Source organism: Solea solea, chromosome 8 (genome assembly GCF_958295425.1).
Source record: "Solea solea chromosome 8, fSolSol10.1, whole genome shotgun sequence".
NCBI classification, from domain to species: domain Eukaryota; kingdom Metazoa; phylum Chordata; class Actinopteri; order Pleuronectiformes; family Soleidae; genus Solea; species Solea solea.
Genome location: NC_081141.1, coordinates 29256367 through 29277365, shown reverse-complemented (window position 1 = coordinate 29277365; position 20999 = coordinate 29256367). Strand labels below are relative to the sequence as shown.

General features: G+C 41.8%; 2 protein-coding genes across 4 annotated transcripts in view; both read left to right on the top strand.

Annotated features, from left to right (window-relative positions):
- The window catches only part of LOC131463614 (ral guanine nucleotide dissociation stimulator-like), a 28494-nt gene extending 15501 nt beyond the window's left edge, over nt 1–12993 (top strand). For all 3 annotated transcript variants that reach the window (XM_058635423.1, XM_058635425.1, XM_058635424.1), the window contains exons 2-18: nt 547–851; nt 1116–1190; nt 1551–1744; nt 2043–2167; nt 2250–2465; nt 2564–2667; nt 3269–3353; nt 4838–4915; nt 5595–5681; nt 6291–6323; nt 6424–6545; nt 7333–7428; nt 7523–7721; nt 7896–7970; nt 8335–8601; nt 9310–9424; nt 9509–12993. In XM_058635423.1, the coding sequence (XP_058491406.1) occupies nt 547–851; nt 1116–1190; nt 1551–1744; nt 2043–2167; nt 2250–2465; nt 2564–2667; nt 3269–3353; nt 4838–4915; nt 5595–5681; nt 6291–6323; nt 6424–6545; nt 7333–7428; nt 7523–7721; nt 7896–7970; nt 8335–8601; nt 9310–9424; nt 9509–9684 (2352 nt within the window). In that variant the 3' untranslated portion in view covers nt 9685–12993. The remainder of the gene's footprint in view (nt 1–546; nt 852–1115; nt 1191–1550; nt 1745–2042; nt 2168–2249; nt 2466–2563; nt 2668–3268; nt 3354–4837; nt 4916–5594; nt 5682–6290; nt 6324–6423; nt 6546–7332; nt 7429–7522; nt 7722–7895; nt 7971–8334; nt 8602–9309; nt 9425–9508) is intronic.
- Nucleotides 12994–13515: 522 nt separating this feature from the next.
- smarcb1a (SWI/SNF related, matrix associated, actin dependent regulator of chromatin, subfamily b, member 1a) lies at nt 13516–20266 on the top strand. The gene is made up of 9 exons (XM_058637262.1): nt 13516–13650; nt 14691–14802; nt 15291–15420; nt 15944–16081; nt 17716–17843; nt 17917–18083; nt 18155–18345; nt 19252–19383; nt 19879–20266. The coding sequence occupies exons 1-9, from the start codon at nt 13564–13566 to the stop codon at nt 19916–19918; spliced, it is 1125 nt and encodes a 374-aa protein (XP_058493245.1). The 5' UTR covers nt 13516–13563; the 3' UTR covers nt 19919–20266.
- Nucleotides 20267–20999: the final 733 nt, after the last annotated feature.

The window sequence follows — 20999 nt, the reverse complement described above, 5'->3', positions numbered from 1 at the left end:
GTCGTTGTTGTCGTTTGTTTTTTTTAACCTGACACTGACACACCCCGTCGCTCTGTGAGAGCAGTGTGGTTGTCATGGAGACGCTGGTCCTCACTGGACTGTGGGATGAATAGAGCCATTATATGATGAAGCAGTGACACACACACACACACACACACACACGTGTTGTGACTATGATTTAAATTTAAAAATCTTCCTCTTCAGGTAAAACAAATGTCAGAAAGTTTCTTTATCCTAATGGAAATAAAAGAACAAATAATTTCAACATTTACAACCAAAGCTTGTTCATTAAAACATTGTATCTTAAAGATTTGTTTGAATGATCACAGTTTTAAGGTTTTATTATCATGTGATGAATGTGTCAGAGTCACTGTGTTTGATCCTGTAAACACCGTCATGTTGTTTGTGTGAGTCACAAAACACCACTCACACACACACACACACACACACACACACAAGAGACAAAACACACATTTACTCTCTGTCTCTGTCTCTGTCTCTCTCCCTGTCTCTCTCCCTGTCTGTCTCCCTGTCTGTCTGCCTCAGAGCTCGACGCAGGAGATCGGCGAGGAGGCCGAGGACGACGCCATCTTCACCATCACGCTCAGGAAGGTGCAGCTGCACCAGTCGGCCAGTAAAGGGCAGCGGTGGCTCGGCGTGGAGACGGACTCGGCGCTCAGCCTCTACGAGACGTGCAAGGTGCGGACGATCAAGGCGGGCACGCTGGAGCGTCTGGTGGAGTACATGGTGTCAGCGTTCAGGGGCAAAGACTCCACCTACGTCACCATCTTCCTCTGCACGTACCGCTCCTTCGCCTCCACCAGGCAGGTGCTGGACCTGCTGCTCAACAGGTACTGTGTGTGTGTGCGTGTGTGTGTGTGTGTGCGTGCGTGTCTCAGGGCCGAGGGTCCTGTTGCGATGCCTGGAGGTGAAACCAGACACTCGGGGCTGAATAAGTGGGTCAAACTGGTCTTTGTTGACTCTCATATGTACAGTGTGAAGCTGCAGCTCTTTGTGTTGAATGGTTATTTAATTCAGCGACACTGCAGCAGCTTCTCAGCAGCTCCCAGGTTTGGTTGCTTAGTAACGATGGTTCTGATTGTTTGTGTTCTCAGGTACGCGAGGCTCCAGAATGTTCCTGCAGCCTCAGCACACAGACTTTCCCAGGACGACCGCACAGAGCTGAGGAAGTAAGTCTCTCAGACAAACACCTGTCAGGCTTGTTTGAGGAAACCAGGTTCAGAAGGTTCAGGACAAAGAGTCGAGCAAAAGCAAGTTTGCTCCATGAATGAGTCTTTATTGTGAACTGTATGGAAACTAAAGACTTTTATTTTGAAAGTATATGAAATATCATGACGATCAGTGATCAGTGGTTTATGTTGCGTCATAGAGTCGATTTGAACTGTGAACGTTTTATCATTTTCTGCCATAACAAAGACTTTTATTTTGAAATATCTTTACAAATGTCATCATTGTTAAATCTGGATGAAAAATCATCGTGTTTTTTCACTTGGTTCTTGTGTGTGTGTGTGTGTGTGTGTGTGTTGCAGCACCGTGTCGTCCATCCTGGGGGCGTGGCTGGACCAGTACTCCGAGGACTTCTGGACTCCTCCCACCTACGACTGCCTACACCAGCTGCTGTCTTACCTGCACCTCCACTTCCCCGGCTCTGACCTGGAGCGTCGCGCTCGCAACCTGCTCGCACACTTCCACCGCCGGCAGCAGTGTGAGCCTGATCCTGACGGTGAGGAGACAAGGAGACGAGACAAGGAGAGGACAGTAGAGGACAGGGAGGACACTAAACACAGAGACAAAAGTGTTTTTGTGAATGATTTAATTTTCATGTTGTGAGTTTTATTAATGATTAAAATCAAAGAAAAATCATAGAGTGATAAGAACTCGTTGTTGACAGACGACAAACAACAGAGCGAGGTCACAGAGAGAGAGTGTGTGTGCGGTGTGTGTGTGTGTGTGTGTGTGTGTGCGTGTCAGTGTCAGTGTCAGTGTCAGTGTTGTGATGTCTGGTGTTTAAATCTCTTCAGGGGAAAACATCGGCTGTCCTTTCGCCACGCAGGAAGAGAGCGGCTTTGAGGACGAGCTTCCTGCGTTCAGTTTCCTGTCCTTTGACCCCATCATGGTCGCAGAGCAGTTCACGCTCATGGACGCGGTGAGGACACGAGTAATGGTTGTTTTCATGAATTGTAATTGCAGCGGTTTGGCCCAGAACTCATGTTTGTGTCACATGACAGGACCTGTTTAAGAAGGTGGTGCCGTACCACTGTCTGGGCGGCATCTGGTCTCAGCGAGATAAGAAGGGGAAGGAGCACCTGGCTCCCACCATCAGAGCCACCGTGGCTCAGTTCAACTCCGTCACTAACTGCGTCATCACCACCTGCCTCAGTAACCCGGCGCTGAAGCCCAACCAGCGAGCGCGGCTGCTGGAGAGGTGGATCGACGTGGCGAGGGTGAGCGGCCGCTGACCGCCCTTTATTTGACTTTGACAAAAACACGGTCCTGACATAAAAACTGACGGTGACGGAATCTTCTTTGTGGGTTTGTTCAGGAATGTCGGATCCTGAAGAACTTCTCGTCCTTACGTGCCATCCTCTCCGCCCTGCAGTGCAACGCCATCCACCGCCTGAAGAGGACGTGGGAGGAAGTGTCACGGTGAGAAGACAGCGCTGTTTCATCTGTTCATGTGTTCATCTGCTCATGTGTTCACCTGTTCATCTGCTCATCTGTTCATGTGTTCATCTGCTCATGTGTTCATCTGCTCATGTGTTCATCTGCTCATGTGTTCATCTGTTCATGTGTTCTTCTGTTCATGTGTTCACGTGTTCATCTGTTCATGTGTTCATCTGTTCAGCTATTCATGTGTTCATCTGTTCACCTGTTCACGTGTTCATCTGTTCACGTGTTCATCTGTTCATGTGCTAAAGTAGTTTGAGGACCATGATGTTAGTGTTAGTGCAGTGACAGGTGTCACTTTTATAGAATGTTGCTGGTAAACAGTCAATAACATTATCGCTACATGTTTTTGTGCCAGATGACAAAACATAAAGAACTTAAAGAACTTAAAGAATTTAAAGAACTTAAAGAACTTAAAGAACTTAAAGAATTTAAAGAACTTAAAGAACTTAAAGAACTTAAAGAACTTGAAAACCCTCTGGTCTGGTGTGAACCAGGCCTCAGACTTTGTCCACGTTGTCCATCAGAAGGTCAGGTTCTGTGGTGTTATTCACGCTCTGATCTCCGCGTCTCTCCACAGCGAGAGCTTCCGCACTTTCCGTGAACTCTCCGAGATCTTCTCCGACGACAACAACTACTCTCTGAGCCGGGAGCTGCTGGTGAAGGTGAGTCGTGACCCGTGACCCGTCCCTGTGAGTCTGAAACATCCTGCTCCGTCTCACAGCTTCCATAAACCTCTCACCACGTCCTCGCTGGACGCTGATTTATACACGAGTTTAACACAAAGAGGCGTCGATGCCGACGAGCTCAGTGCTGACGCGCAGAAAATCTGTCAGATGTTAATCTGTTCAGTTTTCAACATGATTGAACCTGCACAAGAGAAGATTCAGTCTTTATAATCCCTGTACCTCCTTCAGAATCATCACAAATTAAGCTCTCACATCATGAGATTAAACTCTCACATCATGGGATTAAACGCTCACATCATGAAATTTAGCTCTCACATCATGAGATTAAGCTCTCACATCATGAGATTAAGCTCTCACATCATGAGATTAAACTCTCACATCATGGGATTAAACTCTCACATCATGAAATTTAGCTCTCACATCATGAGATTAAGCTCTCACATCATGAGATTAAGATCTCACATCATGAGATTAAACTCTCACATCATGGGATTAAACTCTCACATCATGAAATTAAACTCTCACATCATGAGATTAAGATCTCACATCATGAGATTAAACTCTCACATCATGAGATTAAGCTCTCACATCATGAGATCAAACTCTCACATCATGAGATTAAGATCTCACATCATGAAATTAAACTCTCACATCATGAGATTAAGCTCTCACATCATGAGATTAAGCTCTCACATCATGAGATTAAACTCTCACATCATGAGATTAAATTCTCACATCATGAGATTAAACTCTCACATCATGAGATTAAACTCTCACGTCATGAGATTAAATTCTCACATCATGAGATTAAACTCTCTTTTAAGATTGTCAGTGTTTCCAGATGAATTTTGGGCGTGTCAGAGATGAAATCACCTGCTGAAGTCAGGAACATGCGCGGGGTTTCCCTCACAGGTAATCCCTGATCACGCCGCACAGGGAAGGAACCTTTCTGTTAGGTGTCGATAAGAAACATGACGGGCGTCGCCGCGCTCTCTCTCTCTCTCTCTCTCTGGCTGTATCTTCTCAGGACAGACGGCGTTCACTCATTCACCCGTTCACTCATTCACTGGCTGGCCTCCGTCAGATGAAGTTTGCTGGGGTTACATCACTGTGAGGAATGTGCCTGGAAACACTCAGAGGTGGTTTCCTCACTCCCTCACTGAGCTCAAACACTCGCTCTGAGAGAACTGTAGGCGTGTTCACAAAAAACACTTTTTACACATGAATTTCATTAATCCAGGCAGGAAAATTCCTCCTGTGTTTAATCTGTGTAAATCTGGGGTTGTTTCTTAGCCAATAAAAGTCTAATAAAGTCAGTTCTCTTTGTTAAAACCTCTTTGTTGTTAGATTTCAGGGATAAATGTGATGTAAAATGTTAGGTTTGTGTGTTTTTGGTGTTTTTATGAAGTTGAAATTAATGAAAAAGCGAGTGACTCAATGAATAATCTGTTTTTTTTCAGGAGGGAACGTCTAAATTTGCCACTCTGGAGATTAACCCCAAACGAGCTCAGAGGAGACACCAGCAGCAGAGAGACCTGGTGAGTCCACACAGCAGCAGACTCTGACAACAGCTCCATCTAGTGGAGGAGGAGGACACTACAGTGTGGTGATGTTCTGTCAAACCTTTCTGGAAAAAAAATAATAATAAATAAAAAAGCAGACCAACTTGAGGAGGCGGGATTTATTGTTTATAGCCTCTAAACTAAACATGACAATAAAGTTCCCTAAAAACATTTTGCTGTTACAAATGAAACCAAAACACAGTTAACATTGTTTCAAAAAATGTGTTTTTAGAAGAGATGTTTTTTAAGTTAAGAAAAGCTGAGAAAACATTTAAAAAACTACTTATGTTACCAATAAAAAACAATAACGATATATATATTTTTTTTTTTTGCTTCTTATGAATTTTGGCATTTGTTGTGAGATTTGCGATTTTCTTGTTTTTCGTCCCTGAATTCTGTGATTTTCTGTTTGTTTGTTTGTTTTTTCATGAATTACATCTTTGACAAAACAAATAACAACGTTACAAACAACTGGCTAATTAAACTTATCACATGATTTCATTTTCTTTAATTTACCGCCCAAAACCTGCTTACCTTTGGTTTTGGGGGCGGAGCTTTGACAACATGGTCAGTTTAAAGGTCACATGAGTTTAGTTTAGGGTGTTAGGATTTTTGTGGCTCCGCCTCCACAATGACCTCCTCTCTCTGTGAGCAGGGAGTGATGCAGGGCACCATTCCATACCTGGGGACCTTCCTGACTGACCTGGTGATGATGGACACGGCCATGAAGGACTACACTGAGGTCAGACACCTGACACACGACCTCACACTCTGTGACCTTTGATCACACTCTGACCTTTGATCACACTCTGACCTTTGATCACACTTTGTGACCTTTGATCACACTCTGTGACCTTTGATCACACTCTGACCTTTGATAACTCTGACCTTTGGTCACTCTGGCCTTTGATCAATCTGACCTCTTATATCACGCTGACCTTTGATCACACTCTGTGACCTTTGATCACACTCTGACCTTTGTTCACACTGACCTTTGATGACTCTGACCTTTGATCACTCTGACCTTTGATCACACTCTGACCTTTAATCACACTGATCTCTGATCACTCTAACCTCTTATATCACACTGACCTTTGATCACTCTGACCTTTGATCACACTCTGACCTTTAATCACACTGATCTCTGATCACTCTAACCTCTTATATCACACTGACCTTTGATCACTCTGACCTTTGATCACACTCTGACCTTTAATCACACTGATCTCTGATCACTCTAACCTCTTATATCACATTGACCTTTGATCACTCTGACCTTTGATCACTCTGACCTTTGATCACACTCTGACCTTCATGTTTCATGTTTCATGTTTTCTTCTTTTTCATTCAGGGAGGACTCATCAACTTTGAGAAGAGAAGGAAGGTAAAGTAAACAAACAAACAAACAAACCAAGATCTTTCTGTGTTTGTGAGAAGTTAAAGGTCTGTGTGTGTGTGTGTGTGTGTGTGTGTGTGTGTGTCAGGAGTTTGAGGTGATCGCTCAGATCAAACTTCTTCAGTTGGCCTCCAACAACTACAGCTTCACTCAGGACAGTCACTTCAGAGAGTGGTTCTCTGGTGTGGAGAAACTCAGCGAGGCAGAGAGGTCAGTCAGTCACATGACTTCATTCATTCATGGCTTTAAAAACAACAACAGGATTAATGACTCAAAAACATCATTCATTCATTCATTCATTCATTCATTATTTACTGCTTATCTTTCCTGTTTTTAAGTTAAACCAAAAATAACATAAAAGCATGTATTTTATTTTGAAAGAATAATTATTGAAACCAAAGATAACATAAAAACATGTATTTTATTTTGAAAGAATAATTATTAAAACCAAAGATAACATAAAAGCATGTATTTTATTTTGAAAGAATAATTATTGAAACCAAAGATAACATAAAAGCATGCATTTTATTTTGAAAGAATAATTATTAAAACCAAAGATAACATAAAAACATATATTTTATTTTGAAAGAATAATTATTAAAACCAAAGATAACATAAAAGCATGTATTTTATTTTGAAAGAATAATTATTGTAACCAAAGATAACATAAAAGCATGTATTTTATTTTGAAAGAATAATTATTGAAACCAAAGATAACATAAAAACATGCATTTAATTTTGAAAGAATAATTATTAAAACCAAAGATAACATAAAAGCATGCATTTTATTTTGAAAGAATAATTATTAAAACCAAAGATAAAAGTAAAATGTTCCTTTTTCTGTGCTAAATAACATAAAAATGTGTGTTTATTTGAAATCTCTCGAGGCTTTTTAAATCAACTTTATTAACAAAATCCCAGAACTGCGGTAAATAGTTTTGACAGGAAGTAGATATAGTCAAACTGACGGCGTGGTCCTCACTTCCTGTCCCCGCAGCTACAACCTGTCGTGTGAGATCGAGCCTCTGTCGGAGTCTGCGAGCAACACGCTGCGAGCCAAGAAGAACGGCGGCATCATGAAGCGCTGGAGCGAGTGAGTGAAGACGCCGCCGCCGTCACCACCGCGCGCCGCTTACATCAACCAAACTCACTCTCACTCTCTAACGCTCTTGTTTTTGTTTTTCCAGTCGTCAGCTGACGGAGGGCGGAGCCGGCGCGGGCTCTCACTCCAAGTCCTTCGACCACTCACACTACAGACCGTACCAAGGGGGCGGGGGGGACAGCGGCGACGCCCTCAGCGTGACCTCGGTCAGCTCCAGTGGTTCAGACCTGGAGGACGTGAACGCCAGCTTCCTGTCCGACTCTCCTGAAGGACATGAGCGCAAGGTGACGTGTGTGGTCATGTGACCGGATGATCACGTCTGAGTGTCGTGCTGCGTTCGTGTAACATCGTAAATCTGAGGAAGATAAATGTGTTTCTCTGAAGAACGTTTCACGTGCACAAATGGAACGCAGCGCTGACTGACGATGATTTGTGTGTTTTTGTTGTTTCTGCTGCAGACGTCGACTCCGTCAGTGAAACTCACCGTCTCTGCTTTAGGGAGAGAAGCTCCAGCTGCTGACTCCACCTCCACGGTAACCTCATATCATTATTATTATTTAATATATTATATTATTATATATTATTATTATTTTATAATCTGTTATATTATTATTATTATTGTTGTTGTTGTTGTTGTTGTTATTTAATAATATATTATATTATTATTATTTTATAAGTTTATTATATAATTAGAGTCACAAGGTCAAAGTTCATGTAAATTAAACCATGCTTTTAACCAAACACTTTGATATTCTCTGATATTTTAGGACTGCAACCAGATTATTTTCATAATCCATGAGATTAATATACTGTGTGTAGAATCATGGTTAATGCGTTGTCTTCTACTGTCCCCCCTTTGTCCTCTCCTCTGTCCTCTGTCCTCTGTCGTCCTCTCAGTTCTGGGAGTGCACGTCTCTGTCGTCCCTCGAGACCTCGGGGACAGGCTCCAGCTCGGGCTCGGCGTCCGGCTCCAGCAGCGCGTCCTCGTCCTCCGTGTCCTCGTCCACGCCACTGTCGGCGTCGCGCTCGCACAAGCGCTCGGTGTCGGCGGTGTCCAACTACTCGACGCTGTCCCTGCCGCTGTACAACCAGCAGGTGGACGACTGCTGCATCATCAGGGTCAGCCTGGACGTGGAGAACGGCAACATGTACAAGAGCATCCTGGTGAGGAGACTCCGCCTCCTTCACACAGCTGTTCCTAACTGTGAAGAACAGAGAAAACCACGTGTTTTAAAGTCGTCGTGTTTCCAGCGCGGTTGATGACACGGAGGCTTTAAGCCACGCCCACATTCACATCTGTGACCAACGGCAGAAAAAAACATGGGAGAGAATGTTTGAGCAGAAGTTAGACGAACACACAGAGTTATTGTTGATGAAGAGTTTGTTTAGAGAGTTTTGTCATTATTTTCACTCGTTATAAAATCTGAAACTTGTTTAAAAAACGGATCAAAACTTTGACTCAGGTGAGAAAAGTCGCAGGTTTGTGAGCCACGTCTCTACGTTAAAGTTTGACGACACTGTGACGCTCCAAAGTGGGCGGGGCTCTCATCGTTTTTTCCACCATTTCCCATTCATGTGTATGTGGAAATGATTTGCCTTTTTTTTGCGATTTTTGTCACCATGGTTACTCGAAACGCTTAGAAAAGTCACAGCACGCCATTCCCGATCAAACGGCACGTTCTGATGCTGCATGTGTGGCGGTTCAAGTGTTTCATGTGGATCATTCGTGACCCAGAGGAACTCAATCTAAACCTTCTGAGGTGGAAGTCGTAGTTGTGACGATCTGAAGATTCAACTGTGACTTAAACTAAAGTAAAGTCTAAATAAATAAACGACAGTGAGATTAAGTTTTCAGGCTGCGTTTGTCTCCAGGTGACGAGTCAGGACAAGACTCCGGCCGTCATCAGGAAGGCGATGATCAAACACAACCTGGAGCGAGAGAAGACGGAGGATTACGAGCTGATGCAGAAAATCTCTGAGGACAAAGGTAAATGAACGTGTGATTGACTGCTGACTCACCTTCACCTTCACCCTCACCCTCACCCTCTCCCTCTCGTGTCTCTCGTTGCAGAGCTGCGAATCCCGGACAACGCCAACGTCTTCTACGCCATGAACTCCACTGCCAACTACGACTTTGTGCTGAAGAGGCGTGGCCCGGCGCGGCCGCTGCGAGCCAAGGCCGTGGCGAGCTCCACGCTGCCGCGCATGAAACAGAAGGGTCTGAAAATCGCCAAAGGGATTTTCTGAGACGCAGACGCACACACACGCACGCACGCACGGCCCCCTGCCTCACCCCCTCACCCCTCACCCTCTCACCCTCTCCGGTCACCGCGCCTCAGAGGAAACGGAAAACAAACCGGAAAGTTTTTCACGAGTTTTGGTTTGAAGACGAAAACGAGTCGTCGCTCGTCACGTTTTCCTGCGAGGATTTGAAGAGGCGGAGTCACTCTGGAGACACGCCCCCACCCCACCCCCACAGAGAAGCTGTTTTGTGTAAGCCGCCGCCCTGGTGGCTGGACTGGTCAAACTCTGTGCCCGTGTTGCCGTGGTTACGTGCTGGTTTTTTTACACTTTTGTTAACGTTTGTTTACATCGTCACGTGATCACCGTCAGACGCACACGCGGGATTAACGCGCCTTCAGTGGAAGACTTTTTTTAATCCCTCCATCGTCTCTGCCTCTGCTGCCGTCCTCACGCTCGCCCCCTGCTGGCCTGGAGTGCACACACACACACACAGCGCCCAGCGCTCGCTGTTTGGACGTCTTTCTACATTTTTTCAGGGAACTTTTTTGTCGTGAGCGTACGGCTGCCTTTACTGCCTCGCCACCGCGCTCCTGGACGTTTTCTCTCTGCGACGCTAGGACGAAAAAAAAGGAAAAAAAAAAAGGGTCACGACGGTTGACAGGAAGTGACAGGAAGTGACAGGAAGTGACTGGAAGACACGGAGTGGAAATGGATTAAACGCCACTATTTCTTCTTTTTTTTCTCTTAACCACTACATCGTGTGTGATCACGTGAGAGTTTGTGATCACGTGAGAGTTTGTGAGCGGAGAACAAACAAACATTGTAAATATCTTTCACTCATTCATTCACTTGATATCAACACTTTTTTTTTACTCGTCCGTGTTTTGTTTATTTTTCACTGCTCTGCTCTGATTGGCCGCTGCTGCCGATCATCACGTTTCTGAAAAGGTCGTAGGTCGTACGAGCCGCCGCTTCACTGACTCTGACTCCCGGCGGCCATGTTGGAAAAAACAAGAAAACAAACCACTTCATAATAATTCTAATAATCATAATCATTGAAATGTCAAGAAGCTGAAATAGCTGACAACTGAAAATGTTTCTTAAAAATTACATAATAATTAATTTATTTTGATTATTATTATTATTATTATTTTTATTATTATAATCAGAAATATTTGCTGATTCATTCACAGCAGAGAAATCTTCAGGCTTCCGTACGCCAACGTATCTAAATCATTATTAATCAGAATAAATCATTTCATTTGAAGTCATTTATTGGCGTAGAAAGAAATCAAGCTTTAATCTTTAATGAGAGAATAAAGAAATAAAAAAGAAAGGATTTTTCCAACATGGCGGCTCCTCCTTCACTTTCATCAACAAACACTTTTCTACATGTGCCATGAGTGTGTGTGTGTGTGTGTGTGTGTGTGTGACTGCTGCTGGTTTAAAATGTGAGAGGAACAATGATGAAGATGATGATGAAGATGCACAAACAGAGAAAAACAAACAGTCACTTCTTTTCTTTGTCTTTTTTTCACGGCTGCAACATTTGAATCTGACGATCACTAAATGAATCAACAGGTTTTTCAGCTTAAATTAAATTAAATTCTTCTCATTTCACTTTATTTCACAGTGATTATTTTCACGTCATGTTTTCGGTTCCATGTTGATCCGCGTTTGTCAAATGTCTTTGTTTTTGTCCACAAACTTTTTTCTTTGTTTTTACGGAGCAAAGAAACAGAAAATCTTCACATTTAAGAAGCTGAAAAATGAAAAAAACTTAAAAAAGTTGATTTAATTGATTTACTCACTTTACTCATTAATAATGATTCATTGTCGCAGCCGTGGTTTGTTTTTAAAGGAAAAATCCGACCTAACCTTATATAACAACACGACTTCCATCAATGGTTGTCATAACAACAATAATAATAATAATCTTTTATTTTGAATTTTGAAGGCAGTTATTGAAATCAAATCCGTTTGTGGACGAAAAAAAAAATTTGATAAAATTTTAATTAAATTAAATGTATTGTTTTTCTGTTTTTGTGAGGAAAATAACCCACAGTTGAAGCTGCCTCAGGTTACCACGGCAACAGCACTTCCTGCTGTCGGCCACACAGCATTCTGGGAAATGTGAGGAAAAAGGGAAAGGTTGCATTTGTCCTGATTTTTCATATCATAAGAGAACTCAGTGGAGCCCCCTGCTGCCTTTGTCGTCCTTTACTTTTGTTTTGTTACTTTTTGTTTGTTGTTTTTGCCTGAATGAATGAATGAATGAATGAATGAAAGTTCATAATCCTGTCAACGATCAAACCATTGAGGAAAAAAACAAAAAATGTCCCCAGAAAAGCAATATGGCTGTGGATGATGATGTCGTTGTCGTTGGCTGTTGATCACTGTGACCTTGTCCTGTCGAGCACTGTGAACACAAACAAACAAACAAACAAACAAACAAAGAGAAGTCATTCCCCGCTAACGATGATGATGATGATGTCACACTGAAGGAAACGCGTGCCAAAAACCAGAGAAGAGGATTTTAACGTCCTCGGCCTTTACAGAGAAAAACAACAACAAAGCGCTGAATCCTTTTACCCTTGATTTCACTTGGGTCTGGGGTTCCAACAGGTCCTTGAAATCCTTGAAGGTTTGTGAAATAGTTTGGAAAAAAAAAGTCAAGGCCCTTGAAAGTTTGTTTTTAGTTTGGAACGAAAACCGAGAAAACGTGAAGGTCATGTGATCAAGCGCGTTTCCTCGTTTGCGAACTTTCAGCTTTTGAACGTACAGTTTAGTTACGCACAGTTTGCGAACTTTCATTTTATGAATGTACAGTTTGCGAACTTTCAGTTTATGTACGTACAGTTTGCGAACTTTCAATTTATAAACGTACAGTTTGTGACCTTGAGTTGAACTTCATGACCCTGCGATGGTTTCTGTCCTGATGAGGTCACTGATGATGATGATGATGTGGGCGTGGTCTGCGTGTCGTTGTGATGTACGTTTTGTGATTTGATCAGATTCTGTGCGAGTTTGAACTTGAAAAAAAAAGAAGAAAAAAGACTGGAAACAGTCGGCGTCGTGTCTGTTTCTGTTTTTGCTCGGGTGCCATTTTCCATTTGAACAAAGGGTTTGTGAACTTTTTTCTAACGGCAGTCTCTACTTTACTTTACTTTACTTTCCAACACAAAACTGTCCTTGTTTATTTATTGATTTGTATATAGAGACTTTGTTTTTGCCTTGTACATTCTCCTTTCTTGTTTATAGATTAATATATTCATGTATATATGAATAAACTTCAAGTTTCTAAAAGTTCAACTGTTTCTGCTTCGTCTCCATGGGAACCAACAACACTGAAAGAAGCTCAGATTAAGAAGAAAAGTGGTCAAAACAGGTACGACAACGAAAAGTATTTTATTGTTCACTAAACTGTAGTTTATTTGGTATTTCAAATCATTTTGCTCACTCATTTCATGTATCATTAAGTAACAATAAAAAACATAGCTTACTTATTTTTTTAAAAATACAATGAATTTGATTGCGTTTGTACAGTTTATGAATGTACACTTTGCGAACTTCCAGTTGATGAATGTACAGTTTAGATTAATTACAGGCAAAAAAAAATGTATACAAATTTAAATTTCATGTCACTAAATGTACAAATGTTGTCTTTTAACTTATTACGTGGGTACGTTTGTTCGACTTTATAAATGTTATTTTATTCTTACATAAACAAACACCTAACAATAAAAAAATACATTATTTTGAATTCGTAAAAAAAAGTAAAAGATGGGCATCCTGCGGGCGCTCTGGTGTGACGTCATATCTGTTCGACGGGACGTCCCTGTTGCGCATGTGCAGTGGCACACAGCTTTGTTGTTTGATGTCATGATGGCGCTGAGTAAAACGTTTGGACAAAAACCGGTGAAATTCCAGCTGGAGGAGGACGGAGACTTTTACATGATCGGATCAGAGGTCAGTGTTTAATCCGTTTTACCGCAGCGTTTATTCCGCACTCTGCGCACATTGTGTCCTTTTGTCCGCGTCGTTTTTTGATCCCGGGAGAGCGGGTTGTTAGCGGTTAGCAGAGGATGCTAACGAACACTCACTCACTCACTCACTCATTCATTCCCTTTTTGTTTGAATGTGTAAGATTAGTGTAGATTAAGGTCCAGTAGTAAACACATTAAACCAGACTTTTATGTCAGGAAGTGACGTTTTATTTGAAAACGTTTGACCTTCTTCGTGTCTTTAACCCCGTCTTAGCTAAGCTAGCAGTTAGCTTAGCAGCTGACGGCATTTACACAGCGCTAATGTTCACAATATTTCAATCTACTACTATTATTACTAAAGTTATTATAACACATGTATGTCATAGTAAGTATCGTCATGATATATATTGGTCACTTGTGAAATAACTGACCTTTTTTGTGCTCTCGTACGTCCTTATGTGTTTGTTCATTAATTAGCTTGAGGCTAAAACCTGACATATTTACATTTTAAATTACTCTATTAGTCGATTACTAAATTAATCATCAACTATTTTGATAATCGAGTAATCGGCTTGAAGCCTTTTTTCATGATTAAAATAAGTTTGTGGACAAAAACAAGACATTTGAGAACATCACCATTTCCAGGTTTGACAAGCACTGATCAACATTTTTATTCTATGGACCAAACGATTTCTCAATTGTGAAAATAATCGATAGATTAATCGATTATTTTCAAATAGCAACCATTTTCACGATAAACTGCAAAATAAATACATCCTTTAATCATTTGTGTCACAAACCAAAGATATTCAGTTTCACAGACGACTCAATAAATTACAACAATCACACGTAAGATGCTGAAATCAGAGAACTTTGGTTCTTTTTATTTCATAGTATTTAGTTTATTGATAATTGCTTGTCTGAATAGTTACTTTAATTGATTATTTTGCATATCTGCCTGTCTATTTATGTTCAATAATTCTCATTGTCATTTAGTCATTGAATGATTTTGTTTGAGTTCAGGTGGGAAACTACCTGCGCATGTTCAGAGGTTCTCTGTATAAAAGATATCCGTCATTATGGAGGAAACTGGCCTCAGTAGAAGAGCGAAAGAAAATCGTGGAGTCGTCACACGGTGAGTGGACTTTCATCCTCACTCGTGAACACTTTCCTTCCTTCTTCTTTCATTAAGGAAACTGTTTGTTCAATTTCAAATATTGTTTTTTCAGCGTTTCTTTAATTCCATTTTTTACAGTGGAATGTTTTTAGTAAATAAATAGTGTCAATATCATAGTTTAAATATATAAAAGAATCACTGTCGTCACATATTATAAGACTTCTTTTATGTGTGTGTCTCAACTCTATCAATATCGGCTGATAATAATGTTATTTCTGATTAAAAGATTCATTTTGCATCATACATCCTGTTATTGTGAACTTTATATTGTTCTATAGCAAACAAACACTTTTATTATGAAATTCTGTGAAATATCATTCCAAACACTGTTGATGGAAGCTTGTTGTATCATTTTAGGCTCATATCGCAGTCATTTTAAGTTGTTAATACTTCAGCAGTCATAAAAGTGGGTGTAAAAATGCGTCTGCTGATGTTTTGTGCTTCAGATCACGGCTACACTCAGCTCGCCACCAGTGTGACTCTGCTGAAGGCGTCCGAGGTCGAGGAGATCCTTGAAGGAAACGATGAGAAATACAAAGCTATTTCCATCAGCACTGAACCTCCGGCCTACCTCAGGTACTTCACTCACGTCGGTCTCTATAAAGTCTCATGGTGATGTTTTCAGTGTGACAGACAAAAGACACGGGTCCTTGAAAGTGCTTGAATTTCAGTTGATGTTTGATGTACGTAGACGAGGCCGACGCAGGACAAACGTGGAGACATGACGACACTGTCGCAAGTTAAAACGAGAGAAAATGATGACGTGATGTCTGGGAAATCAAAAGTCCCACATCTCTGTCTCACCAAAGACAAAAGACTTTGATCAACATCTGAGGACAATCATCGACAATTGTCCTCCTATCTTAAGCTGTGTCGGCACATTCTGTCCTTGAATTGGTCCTGGAAAGTCCTTAAAGTCCTGCGTGTGGGGTACCCAGGGTATCACACTATGATTGTCTTGCAATTTATTGATAATCAGAATAGTTTTTTTATCACAGTATTGTTGTATCATGATATTATTGGTATTGTATTGTGTGTTACCTCTAAACACACATTTGTGTGTGTGTGTGTGTGTGTGTGTGTGTGTGTGTGTGTTCAGGGAACAGAAGGCAAAGAGGAACAGTCAGTGGGTTCCCACGCTGCCCAACAGTTCTCACCACCTGGACGCAGTTCCCTGCTCCACCACCATCAACCGCAGCCGACTGGGCCGAGACAAGAAGAGGACGTTCCCACTGTGGTGAGAAGCTTCTAGATCAAAGACAGAGTTTCTGCTCTTTACATTCATATATGTTAGAAAACAGAGAGTCGTGGAGTTAACGGTGAAAAGTGTCTCTCTTCTGTTGTCGTGTCTGAACACACGTCTCTGTGATATACATCGTCTATGATAGTATCTTAACTGTTGTTTTAACAATGTGTGAAATCACAATGTCCAGTACGTCGGAATCATTTTGCAAGAACCGACCCAAACACGCCTTTTTGAGAGGCCACACATTCACTGCATGATCCGTCCTCGTGGGACAGACGGCGGCGCGTGTGCCGTGTCCACGCTTCACAACAACGAGCTGGCGTAGCTGCATGTGCGGCTGAAGTTAAACATGAGTGAACAAACTCTAACTCTAGCAGCCTCACAATCCACGCGGTTAGATTTAACAGCTGAACGTGGATCCTCCAAAACACTGACGTCAATCTGCAAACTGTGCAAAAGCAGTTTCCGTCCATCAAAGACTCGACAACAAATGTGTTTCAGCATCTGTGAATGAACCAGCGCACAGAGTCTGAACAATAGGAAAAGTTTGGGCGGTCAGCGGGCGGTCAGCGGGCGGTCAGCGGGCGACCACGAGCGGCCGGCTAACGTACCACAAGAAAACACACACACACACACACACACACACACACTGGCAACAGTTTCTCATGTTAATGCCTTGTAGTTCAAATATGATGAGTTTTGTTTACATTAGTTTAAAATGCTCTCATGGTAGTTTTTGTTGCTCGTTATATTTTATAAAGTAAGTTTAACTTCATAAATAAGTTTGTTTTTCTTGAACATGTTGTTTTTTGTCAATATTCTAATATTCTATTAACATGTAGTAGTAATAATAATAATATACTATTAACAAGAGCAGCTGGAAACACAGGCCGTCCGTGCTGTTACTAACACATGTTTGAGGATTGCAAAATATCGTCAATTATCGTTATCGGCAAAATCCCAAAAAATATCGGGATAGTGATTTTCATCAATGTCGCATCAGTGATAGAACCTGGTGTTTTTTTACTTCCTGCTCTGACCGACACTAAAGTGTGACACACTGAAGGTCTCTGATTGGTCCGTCACACTAAAGTGTGACAGGCTGAAGGTCTCTGATTGGTCCGTCACACTAAAGTGTGACAGGCTGAAGGTCTCTGATTGGTCCGTCACACTAAAGTGTGACACACTGAAGGTCTCTGATTGGTCCGGGCATGTCGTCACTGAAGAGTCACGAGCGCGTCGTCAAAGCAACGACGTCCAGCTGTAGATCAAAGTGAAACAGACTTCACGTTCAACCGTGAACCAGTCTGTCAACTCACCTGAACTAATGATTCTAATGATTCACTTTCGCCCAAAACAACTGCTTTAGACAGTTCATGTATTCATGTGTTCATGTAATGGGTCATCTACTCCACTAGGTGGCAGTATTGGTTTGTGCAGAGTTACCTTAGGTGTCCACAGAGCTGATGAGTCCTGGTGCTGCTTTCCAGCAGTCACTTGTGGTGGTTTTTATGAATGTATGAATGAATGAATTAATGAATGAATGCCCCAAATCACAGTTCAGACTCTGCTGCTCAGGAACCACCTCAGGAGTTTGGTGTGTAATGTGTGTGTGTGTGCTTCAGCTTTGATGACCACGATCCAGCGGTGATCCACGAGAACGCCACTCAGTCCGAAGTCCTGGTCCCGATCCGTCTGGACATGGAGATCGAAGGACAGAAGCTCAGAGACGCGTTCACCTGGAACATGAACGGTAAACGTCTTCACTGAGCTCTGAGAAGGTTCCAGAGAGAACGAGATGTTCATTCTCTTCTATGATTCTTCAGAGAAGCTCATGACGCCCGAGATGTTCGCTGAGATCCTCTGTGACGACCTGGACCTCAACCCGCTGACCTTCGTCCCCGCCATCGCGTCCGCCATCAGACAGCAGATCGAGTCTTACCCCACAGACAGTATCCTGGAGGAGCAGACGGACCAGAGGGTCATCATCAAGGTGAGTGTCCTCACAGAGCGGCTGCTCTTGCGTCCTTCACACCTCTGAACGCTTGTGTGCCGACGTTGCAGCTGAACATCCACGTGGGGAACATCTCGCTGGTGGACCAGTTTGAGTGGGACATGTCGGAGCGGGAGAACTCTCCAGAGAAGTTTGCCCTGAAGCTCTGCTCCGAGCTGGGCCTGGGCGGAGAGTTCGTCACCACCATCGCCTACAGCATCCGCGGTCAGCTGAGCTGGCACCAGAGGACCTACGCCTTCAGGTACCAGTCACATGACACGCATGACGTCACATGACACATACGTGCTCATGTTCTCCTGCAACAGGAAGTTAGTTTCCAACAATTTTGATGATCGAATAATCAGTTTGAGAGTTTTTTTGCTCCACATCCACATTATTCCTTTCTCCCATGATGCCTTGCATGAATTATGGGCGTGGCTTTTGGGCAAATTCTGTCGCAGGAGCAGCTTTAAATTAAAAATGACATGGGTCATTGAAAGTGCTTGGATTTGGTACGTCAGGGTTTCCACAGGTCCTTGAAACCCTTGAACGTTTGAATTTGTGAAAGAGAATACAACCTCAGAGCCCTTGAAAGTTTTTAAAATCGTCCTAAATACACTTGGGTCATTGAAAGTGCTTGAAATATGTGCTTCAGGGTTCCATGGGTCTTTGACTCCCTTGAAAGTTTGAATTTACACAGAAAACAACCTCAAGGCCCTTAAAAGTTTTTGAAGATCATCCTAAATAATCATGGGTCATTGAAAGTGCTTGAATCCTTGAGTTTATGTCGTTTTTCTTGCTCAGTTTCATGGAAGTGAATGAATTTCTTCACGTCTTTGACGTCAGAGACTAAAGTGTGGACTTTATTAAACGTTTAAATGTTTTAAATGTGTGAAACATTGAAGGAAACTTTCCACAACAATAATAATAAAATGTGTTTTTATTCTAAACAATCTGAATAATCGCAGCTGAGCTTGTGTTTCTCTGTGTTCTCATGTTTTTGTTTTGTTTCCACTGAGTTTTTATTATGACGTAAAACTCTTCGTCTTGGTCTTCTTCGGTTTCATGTCGTAGTCTTTTAATCTCTAACAGAAACAACGGTGATTGTTTTTGAAGCGTCAGGATTAAAAAGTGCTGACTCATGTCTCTCCCCCCCCCCCCCCCCCAGTGAAAACCCTCTGCCCACCGTGGAGATCGCCATCAGAAACACGGGCGACGCAGACCAGTGGTGCCCCCTGCTGGAGACGCTGACAGACGCAGAGATGGAGAAGAAGATCAGAGACCAGGACAGAAACACCAGGTCAGTCATTTTATAAACACACTGTTTGTGTATTTATAGTTATTCATATATAAATATCCTTTATTTATACGTCTTAATTTAAGGTAACATGTAGATATTTAATGTTATTGTATATTTAAGTATTAGTTATGTATGACATGAATACATTATGTACTTTACGTCCTTTTCATTTTCTTACGTGTATTTTTCTATAAATCTATAAGAATCTTTTCATTTCTTTTACACTTTTTTACAACAATTTTACACAAAGAAACATGTTTTCTCTAACCTTTTAGAACTTTAATGTTTTTATTTTGATCGTTTTCTCTTTTCTTTTAATAATTTGAACACTTTTCATTTGTTTTAGGCGTTTTCTTCTTCATCTTGAAACTTTATTAAAATTCTGTCTGTGTTTGTGTGTAAATCAAACATCGTCGTCTTCATTTGTTGTAAATCTGGACGTGAACGTCTTCAGTTAGGGACCGTGGTAAAAGTGCACTGTTTTCCTCTCTGCAGGAGAATGAGGCGACTGGCGAACACGGCTCCTGCGTGGTAGACGAGGCGGCGTAAGCTCCGCCTCCTCCTCTCACCTGTGTACAGAACGCCGCTCACCTGACTGAGGTATGACTTTGTCACGGTTCACTTCTTCACCAACAAAGTCTTTTCTGCTCGAGTCCTCAGAACATCGTCGCCCGCCATGAGTTCTGTTTTTATCATTACTGATATGTTGTCCTGTTTGGCCACGCCCCCTCCGGTAGAACATGCCCCGCCTCTCTCACCACTGACTCTTCCCTCGACCACAGGAGCAAACGTCTCGAGCTCTCAGATAATATATTTGTTTTGTTGTCGTTGTCTTTTGTACATTTTAATAATTCTTACAAAATAAAGAAAAGTGAAAAACTTCTCCATCTTCTCTTTGGTCGTGGTTTATTGATTATTGATTATTGATTATTGCGAGTGTTTTATTTCTGTTCTTTGTGAAATGATTCCCAGACTTGTAAAGCACTCACTCTCTCACACCAAACCTCATAGAGGAAATCAGTGATTAAAACATCACACACACGAGTTGTTGATCCACTGCTGCCTCCATCACTAACTTCAGATGTTTTAATTAATCCAGATTAATTTGGAACGGAGAGATTTTCATGTAACCTGAGGATATAATTTTCTTTAATCCATTGTCGAGATAATCTGTGACGTTGATGCAAACAATGTCACAGATTTAACATTTTTATAAAAGACAGAATAAAAAAGTTTGTGTTTTGGAGAAAGTGACGTTTGTAATAAATGTTTGTGTTTTTTGTGAAGTTGTTAAAATCCACAACCAAAACAAAAAGTTTGTGAAATTCTATTTTTCTATTCTTTGTTTTGTTTTCCTTCAGCAGGAGTTCACACACGCAGTGAGTAAAAAAATACAAGTTATGAGTTTTAAATTGGAAACAGGAGCCGACCACTAATCCACTTTATTCTGCCCAGATTAAAAATGTAAGTCTTTTTTACGTCTCTTTATATTTAACAGCATGTTTTTGGATTTTGGTGAAAGGTTTGATGTTTGCAGCAGGACGACATGACGATGACGATGACGATGATGATGATGATGATGAGGGCGGCCTGAGGAGGAGACGATGAAGACGCTG

Coding starts and splice junctions, on each gene's coding strand:
- smarcb1a (XM_058637262.1), top strand. CDS start 13,564: ATGATGGCGCTGAGTAAAACGTTTGGACAAAAACCGGTGAAATTCCAG. Junction 15,421..15,943: donor GAACCTCCGGCCTACCTCAG/GTACTTCACTCA, acceptor GTGTGTGTTCAG/GGAACAGAAGGCAAAGAGGA. Junction 18,084..18,154: donor ACCAGAGGGTCATCATCAAG/GTGAGTGTCCTC, acceptor CCGACGTTGCAG/CTGAACATCCACGTGGGGAA.